This window comes from Embiotoca jacksoni, unplaced genomic scaffold (genome assembly GCF_022577435.1).
Source record: "Embiotoca jacksoni isolate LCO1_2020_lvr unplaced genomic scaffold, fEmbJac1.0.p SCAF_126, whole genome shotgun sequence".
In the NCBI taxonomy this organism is placed as follows: domain Eukaryota; kingdom Metazoa; phylum Chordata; class Actinopteri; family Embiotocidae; genus Embiotoca; species Embiotoca jacksoni.
This window is the reverse complement of record NW_027185259.1, coordinates 86,769-95,983: the sequence shown is the minus strand read 5'-3', so window position 1 is coordinate 95,983 and position 9,215 is coordinate 86,769. Positions and strand designations below refer to the sequence as shown.

Here is a 9,215-nt window from a genome sequence, read left to right as displayed (position 1 = left end):
TCTTCTCTCTCTCTCTCTCTCCCTTTCTCTCTCTCTCTCTCTCTCTCTCTCTCTCCTCTCTCTCTCTCTCTCTCCCTTTCTCTCTCTCTCTCTCCCTTTCTCTCTCTCTCTCTCTCTCTCTCTCTCTCTCAGGTGAGCTCAGCAAAAATACTTCACTGATAAAAAAAAAAAAACCAAAAAACCGCACGAGACGGAAAGACGTATTAAATACGGACACGTTCTTTATAGAAATAAACAATAAAAAATTCACCTTTCGCCACCGTGGGAGAGAAACGGCCTTCGCGGTGGTTTTCAGGAGGCGGGTTATTTGCCTCTCCGGAGTTCCCTCGGTGGTTCCGGTGTGGGCGGACGTGACCTCTGGCGAGAGTTGCGCTCTCCCCGTTTATCTCCTCCGCCGTACACGGCGCCGGCTGACGCCCCCCCCCCCCCCCCCCCCCCCCCCCCCCGCCACCACCACCACCACCACCACCTATCCCCCCCCCCCTCCCCCACCTTCAACAGGCAGACCTGCTGTTTGCTGGATCTCTACCCGTCTCGCATCCTTCCTTCGCCTCATTTGGCTTTTTTTTTTTTTTTTTTTTTTGGTGGTGGCGGTGGGGGAGATGGGGGGGGGGAGGGGTGGCCGTCTGCTGCGTTTTATAGCTCTGCAGTCGTCCATTCACGCGCAGCCAAAAGCTGGCTAAGCTTGAAAAAAAAAAAAAAAAAAAAAAAAGAAGCAACATCACCGCTCGATGCAGCGACGTCCCCTGCAGACATTTTGTTCTACGGCCTTTTTTTTTTTTATTTTATTTTATTTTTTGGGGGGGGGGGAGGGTAAAATTGAAAGGTTTCTTTTTCCTTTCTCCTCGAATCTAACATTAAGTATTCACGACCAAGTAGGAAATCAAAGTTACATTTTTTTTTGGGGGGGGGGGGGGGGAATAAAGGCCGTTGTTATTAAAAAAAAAACGATTTCAGGGCGTTAAAATGAAACTGCCGGAAGACGGTCCGAGGTGACGGCGGAGTCGACGGTTCGAGGGAACTCGTGAGCGCAAAAAAACCCCAAAAAAACAACAACAACAAAAACAACCAACACCTTTACAAATGGTTTCGCTCCGACTGCGCGAGTTGTCGACTTCGGTGTGAAACGCGGCGTACAGCCCGTTTCCACAGGTTCATAAAACCCTCCTTCCTTCAGAAAGACCTCGACTGAAAGCAACGCCGGGTATTTTCGCTTTTTGTTAAAAAAAGAATGAAACAAATAAGATTGTTGTCGATCCGCCGTGGTTTTTTTTTTTTTTTTTTTTCCCCTCCTCGGGCCGCTTCTCCGGCGGCGTAAATAGTTTCCATCGAGCCTTTTATCACGAGTCTGATGGTGTCCTTGATGGTAGTGAGTGAATTAACAAGGCGGATATCGATCTCCGGCTTTGCAAGTTTCCTCTGTAGCTTTTTTGTTTTTTTCTGATGGTGATTGAGAGAGAGAGAGACAATTGTGTGTGTGTGTGTGTGTGTGTGTGTGTGTGTGTGAGGAGAGAGAACAAAAGAGAGGGCGATCGATAGTGTTTGCAGGTGGAGATGGACGGGGATTGATCGGCAGGAGGAAAAAAAAAAAAAGAAATGCGACGAGCTCATTTTACTTTAGCTTACAGGACGACCTTGCATGATCTCACACACACACACACACACACACACACACACACACACACACACACACACACACACACACACTCTCCGTTGTGCGTCGACAATGATTTCGCGATTACGATTTTTTTTAACTTTTTTTTTTTAACTCGATCGATCGGGTAGCTGAGAACGCCAAAGACGTGTGTCGTCGTCTCCCCCCCCCCCTCACCCCCCACTTGAAAGACTCGAATGCCATTTAGCGCATTAGCGAAAGAGAAAGGGAAAAAAAAAAAAAAAAAACGGTTGGTGGATGGATAATGATGATGATGATGATGATGAGGATGAAGAAGAGGAGCGCTTTTCAGCTCAGGGAAAGCTTCAATCGCTTTTAGGCAGACGGCAGTAAAACAGGAAAAAACAAAAACCGGAGGGTTTGAAGACGTGGATTAACTGAGTAATAGATATTTAATTCATAATGACATATGAAGGGCTTTTTTATTTCTGATTATTATCGTCACTGACTTGGAAAAGCTTCAAAAAATACGCGTAATGTTTCAATTTAAAGGGTTTAAGGTCAAAGTCGGCGCGGCCTGCAAAGCAAAATATGTCTTGTTGCAGCTTTCTTGTTCGCCCGTTTACTTCCTTTATTAAATACATTTGAATATTATATTATATAATATGGCGATAGATAATACTTGTGTGGTGAAGTCAACTGTCAAAAAGAAACAAAACGTCGGACAAATTTTCAGCACGTACAAATTTTGCTGGTTAATTTGTGATTTTTTTTTTGGGGGGGGGGGGGGATTTGGCCAGAAATCCACAAGACAAATGGAGGATTTATAGCATTTAAAACATTAAAAGCAGCAAAAAAAAATAAATTTGGAGAGCAATATTTCTACTTCGAGACGTAAATGATCACCTCTCGCTGCGGATGTTCGCCTCGTGTTTTCTCTCTACTTCAAAAATGCTCGTCAAAAGTGACACGTTCTGCTTCTCCGTTAAGAAAAAAAAAACAACAAGAAAAAAAAACAACAACCCTCCTCCCGATTAATGCCGAGCTTCTGGACGTGACCCGGGCCGCGTTCGTGTCCCGGACGCGAGTGAGAGGAGAGCTTTGACATTTTTGCTGCTCTTCGTCGATAGGTCGCGACGGGCGAGGCGGGTTTTTGCGCCGACGTCTATCGATCCGGCCGTCTCGCGGTTTGCTGTGCGGATGAGATGATGGGAGGGGGGGGGGGGGAGAGGAGGGGGGAGAGGAGGGGGGAGAGGGGGTACAAAAAAAACACGGAGCTGTTTTCCGGGAAGTGCAACAAAGGCCGACTCTGCGATGCGATGCGGTGTGTGTGTGTGTGTGTGTGTGTGTGTGTGTGTGTGTGTGTGTGTGTGTGTGTGTGTGTGTGTGCGTGCGTGCGCGTCCATCCATCTCCCGCCGTGCGCTCGACCCGGCGAGGATCTCAGAGTAATTCACTTTGCCTCCACTGTGGACGGGCCATTATCTCCGGGTGGTGTTTCTGTCTGCCGTGATGTCATCGCAGCTCCCGCTTAAGCATGCGCGTGATTGATCTCCGCCGTCTGACAATAATTGCTAAATTGCAGCCTATTTTTTTTTTTTTTTTTTTTTTTTTAACGACCGCTCGGCTGCGCGGCGCCGCAATTAATCCACGTTCTCAGCTGTAAAAATGATCTAGAACGGCTGAATTAGAACCAAAAAAAAAAAAAACCGATCGCAATCGTTGCTTTTCGCGCATTTCATCACCGTGTCATGAAACACACATTGAGCTGGTTCACGTGGGCCTGAAATAATATCACGACACGACGGGGCGCTTTCTCCACGATAACTACGGTCTCGACGAGACCGGGCGATATTTGTCATTATTCGTTTTGATGGCAAACAATAAGTCTCCTGGATTTATATGTCGGCATAAATGCAACAGTTTTGCCTTCAAATATTCAGTAAAAACTGAACGACAACGATCTCTCGGTTCTTTAGTGTGTAAACAACAACGATCTCTCGGTTCTTTAGTGTGTAAACAACAACGACCTCTCGGTTCTTTAGTGTGTAAACAACAACGATCTCTCGGTTCTTTAGTGTGTAAACAACAACGATCTCTCGGTTCTTTAGTGTGTAAACAACAACGACCTCTCAGTTCTTTAGTGTGTAAACAACAACAACAACATTCTCTCGGATCTTTAGTGTGTAAACAACAACGACCTCTCGGTTCTTTAGTGTGTAAACAACAACGACCTCTCGGTTCTTTAGTGTGTAAACAACAACGATCTCTCGGTTCTTTAGTGTGTAAACAACAATGACCTCTCAGTTCTTTAGTGTGTAAACAACAACAACAACGTTCTCTCGGATCTTTAGTGTGTAAACAACAACGACCTCTCGGTTCTTTAGTGTGTAAACAACAACGATCTCTCGGTTCTTTAGTGTGTAAACAACAATGACCTCTCAGTTCTTTAGTGTGTAAACAACAACAACAACGACCTCTCGTTTCTTTAGTGTGTAAACAACAACGATCTCTCGGTTCTTTAGTGTGTAAACAACAACAACGTCTCGGATTTTTAGTGTGTAAACAACAACGACCTCTCGGTTCTTTAGTGTGTAAACAACAACAACAACAATCTCTTGGTTCTTTAGTGTGTAAACAACAACGACCTCTTGGTTCTTTAGTGTGTAAACAACAACAACAATGACCTCTTGGTTCTTTAGTGTGTAAACAACAACAACAACAACAACAACCTCTTGGTTCTTTAGTGTGTAAACAACAACAACGATCTCTCGGTTCTTTAGTGTGTAAACAACAACGACCTCTTGGTTCTTTAGTGTGTAAACAACATCAATCTCTCGGATCTTTACTGTGTAAACAATAACGACCTCTCGGTTCTTTAGTGTGTAAACAAAAACAACAACAATCTCTTGGTTCTTTAGTGTGTAAACAACAACGATCTCTCGGTTCTTTAGTGTGTAAACAACAACGACCTCTCAGTTCTTTAGTGTGTAAACAACAACAACAACGACCTCTCGTTTCTTTAGTGTGTACACAACAACGATCTCTCGGTTCTTTAGTGTGTAAACAACAACAACGTCTCGGATTTTTAGTGTGTAAACAACAACGACCTCTCGGTTCTTTAGTGTGTAAACAACAACAATCTCTTGGTTCTTTAGTGTGTAAACAACAACAACAATGTTCTCTCGGATCTTTAGTGTGTAAACAACAACGACCTCTCGGTTCTTTAGTGTGTAAACAACAACGATCTCTCGGTTCTTTAGTGTGTAAACAACAACGACCTCTTGGTTCTTTAGTGTGTAAACAACAACAACAACCTCTCGGTTTTTTAGTGTGTAAACAACAACAACGGTCTCTCGGTTCTTTAGGGCGTAAACAACAGCAACGACAGCGATCGGCTGCAGAGCTTCTGAAGACTTCCTCGTCACTGTCGTTTAGGCCCGATTTTATGAAGTTCATATTTAGTATCTCACATTTGCCCGTTATTATATTCATTTGAGACTTCTGTTGCATTTTTTTTTCCAGCCTGCGCTCCGCTCCTCGAGTGATGAAACCGAAGTGGAAAAAATAAAAGTTAATTAAACTCACACGGAGCTGAAACACGACGGAATTATTATTCCCACAAACGCCAACGTCATCGTAGGACGTCACGGTGTCAATAGGTTGGAATATATTTAAAACGACACACAGTATTGTTTTCTATCGCGCTGAAAACGATGCCGGGAACGCCTCTTATCTGTACAGATGTTAAGAATTCTCACTTTTATGGTTTTAAATACTTTCAATCAATTGAAATTACTCCAAAAGAAATCTAACCAGCATGCATTGCAAGCTGATCGCCAAACCTGCCCGCTAGGGCAAAAAGCAAAATGGTGGGGTGGGGGTTGGGTGGGGGGGGAGGGGGGGGAAGAAGACAATACTCTGTTATACTTTAATTGTTTTTATATTATTTCCACATTTATTTCTCAGATGGACACGTCAGAGGAAACGGGTTCACTTCCCTCCCCCTCTCAAATATGTTGAATACGGACCTTTAGCGACTGCAACAGAGCAAGAAAAGGAGGACATTTATATATATATATATATATATATATATATATATATATATATATATATATATAATTAGCTGTCAACATTCGCAGTTTTCATGTCTTTTTTTTTTTTTTCATTTCTCACAAACACCATCAGGAGGATTTCTGGTTTCGGGAGTCCGTCCAGGGTTTTCCATCATGGAGGAGGAGGAGGAGGAAAGGGGTTTGGGGGGAGGGGGGTAACAGGTGGCTCAAGAAAGGAGCATCAACACGTCACAAAGGCCATCTGAGCACCAATGAAAAAAAACAAAAAAAAAACCATTTCCTGTAACAAAGACAGAATTTTGCACAGCAGCGTTCCCGTAAAACGACCTTGAATCTTTTTCTTTTTTTTTTTAAATTTTTCCACTGAGAGCTTCCAGAAAGAAAAGAGGAAGAAAAAAAAGGAACTAATTAAAATGTTTGTTTCTTTTATTCGAGGACGGGGGCTTTTTATTTTGGTCTGACATCTAGAGGTCGCGGCGACCTCTTCATGCAACATTTCAATTCCCCCTTTTTTTTTTTTTTTTAATCCACGTTTTTTTTTTTTTTTTTTTTTTGGTGAAACGGCTGAATATCTCTCCTCGGGTCGCCCCGCCACTCCGCCGGTCATCGCGCAACTCAATAGATAAGAGAAAAAAACATAAAAAACCAAACAAACTCGTTACTTGAAGGTTGGAAGAAGCGAACAAAGACAAAATTATAATAATTCCACGTTTGCGGGATATTAAAACGCAGACGTTACTTGTTTTTTCCTATTTGAATAAACTCAAAATCAGACTTTCGGCGGTATTTCCTTCCCGCCTCGTATTTATTTTTTTGTTTTTTCAAACCGCGGCAGGATATGAGAAAATTTAAGAGGATAGTTTCATCCTCGGTGTTGTGGGAGAAAAATAACACATCACGTCTGCTAAAATGATCTTCACCTTCTGAAGCTAAGATTTACAAACAACAGAGAAAAAAACACCACAATCTCATGTTCTTAAAAAAATAAATCAAATAAATTCAAGATTTGACCCGATGAGACTTTATTCAGCTCTCGTTAGCTGTTAGCTTAGCATCAAAAGTCGACAAATCCTTCGTTTTTTAGCGGCGGGCTGCGTGAAGGACGTCCCTCCGCGCTTGTTTTTAGGGAAGACGTCGATGCCGTCCGCCTCCGTCTCACGTGTCTCTCCGTGTCCCCCCCCCCCTCCGCCCGCAGGAACTTCTACTACATCACGATGCTCCGCGACCCCGTGTCGCGCTACCTCAGCGAGTGGAAGCACGTGCAGCGCGGCGCCACCTGGAAGACGGCGCTGCACATGTGCGACGGCCGCCCGCCGACCCGGGACGAGCTGCCCGCCTGCTACGGCGGCGAGGACTGGACGGGCGTGCCCCTGGCCGACTTCATGGGCTGCCCGTCCAACCTGGCCGACAACCGGCAGGTGCGCATGCTGGCCGACCTCAGCCTGGTGGGCTGCTACAACGCGTCTTCCGCCGGCGAGCCGGAGCGCGGCCGCGCGCTGCTCGCCAGCGCCAAGGCCAACCTGCGCCGCATGGCCTTCTACGGCCTGACGGAGTTCCAGCGCAAGACGCAGTACCTCTTCGAGCGGACGTTCGGCCTGCGCTTCCTGCGGGCCTTCACGCAGATCAACAGCACGCGCGCCGCCGGCGTGGGCATCAGCGGCGAGGTGCGCCGGCGCATCGAGGGCCTCAACGCCCTCGACGTGGAGCTGTACGAGTACGCCAAGGAGCTCTTCCTGCGCCGCTACCAGTCCACCCGGCAGCGGCAGCGCCGGGCGGAGCGGCTGAGGAGGCGGCGGCGGCAGCGCCAGCGCGTGCACAGGACCTACCTGGCCCGGCTGTGGAGACTCGGAGGGGGAGGGGGAGGGGCGGCGGAGGGGGAGGAGGAGGCGGCGGCGGGGGAGGACGAGGAGGAGGCGAAGGCGAAGGTGCTGGAGGAGGTCGCCACCACAGAGGACTACAGCAGCCAGGTGGTGCGGTGGTGAGGCGGAGACTTGGGGGGAGGGTGGGGTGGTGGTGGTGGTGTGTGTGTGTGTGTGGGGGGGGGGGGCCGCACACACACACACCTCAGCGCCGACTGGTGGATTCATCGCGCTTTACTCTCCCCCCTCCTCCTCCTCCTCCCTCCTCCTCCCTCCTCCATCTTGCCCCTGCTGTGAATCTGCCACAAAAGACAAAACAAAACAACCCCCCCCCCCCCCCACCCAAAAAAAAAAAAAAAAAAAACTCCCGCCCCTCTTCGCACTTCGTCGGACTGCCGAACGGTGTCTTAATATTTATGATGGATGTATTTGTCATGGCAACATAAACATTTTGTATTTTTGTTTGGGGGGGAGGGGGAGAAGAGGTGGGGGGGGGGGGGCACTGACGAGTCGTGAAAACAGTATTTAATTTGTCATTAGCGAGTGCTTTGAATGTTTTTGTTTTTTTTTTCCCCCTCAAAAGCCGTGAAAACGTTTCGAGAGCTTCATCGAAGGAAAAAAAAAAAAAAAAAAGACCTGATTTTCCCGTTTGCTTTTGGGGGAAACATCGACCCTCAGTGTTCGTGACCTCGCGCCCGTGTCGATCAGTGAAATCTTGTAGTTAACTCTGTGGTTGTTTGGCTTCGTAAGAAAATCAAAAGCACAAACTCGGCGATAGTCTGCAGCGATGTGTGTGTGTGTGTGTGTGTGTGTTCATTTTGTTTCCTTTACTTTTCTTTCCGACCGATCGAGCGGCCATTTTAACCCGAGTCGGTCCGAGGCGATTCCTCGCAGGAAATGTCTTCAAAATAAAAAAAATAAATAAAAAAAATAAAGATTTGCGGCACCCGGTGATGTTAATTTATTTATTTGACCTTTATTTAACCAGGTAATATCAATTGAGAACCAATTCTCATTTACAATGATGACATGTCAGCACAGTCCACAGACCTGAGGTGCATGTTTTTGGATGATGGGAGGAAGCCGGAGAACCCGGAGAGAACCCACGCAAGCACAGGGAGAACATGCAAACTCCTCACAGAAAGGCCGAGGACCGGATTCGAACCCAGAACCTTTTTGCTGTGAGGCGACAGTGCTAACCACTGCACCACCGTGCCACCCAAAAAACCTGATGTACCTGATGGACTCTCTCTGGTATGCATGTGTACATCCACGTGTTCTTCTTTTTTTTTTTTCTTCACAGCATGTTCTCACCATAAAAAAAAAACAAAAAAAAAACTGGAATCTTCACGACGCCGTGTGCCAACTTCTTCCACATCCTCCACCTCCACCGACACTGACGCACGCCGACTCGGCTTTTTTTAAAAAAAAAAATGTCCCTCTCTCTCTCTCTCTCTCTCTCTCTCTGTCCTGGTGAAGAAGAGCGAGAGCTGACGGACGGGCTGTCAGAGCCGGCGCTCGGCGCCCTTTCGCATCACAAGAGAAAGAACATCGGTATTTCCACCATTAGGGGCGTCGATCGCGCGCCCCGCGGGGCCGAGAAACAAACAAACAAACAAACAAACAAAACACGAGGCTCCATTTTGCGCTGCCGGGAGGAAAACGAT

The 9,215-nt window shown here is 46.6% G+C and overlaps 1 protein-coding gene across 1 annotated transcript in view; it reads left to right on the top strand.

The window, feature by feature from the left end:
* The window catches only part of LOC138195811 (heparan-sulfate 6-O-sulfotransferase 3-B-like), a 13,486-nt gene extending 5,814 nt beyond the window's left edge, over window positions 1-7,672 (top strand). The window contains exon 2 of the mRNA XM_069145495.1: window positions 6,885-7,672. Coding sequence (XP_069001596.1) covers window positions 6,885-7,671 — 787 coding nt within the window. The 3' untranslated portion in view covers window position 7,672. The remainder of the gene's footprint in view (window positions 1-6,884) is intronic.
* Window positions 7,673-9,215: the final 1,543 nt, after the last annotated feature.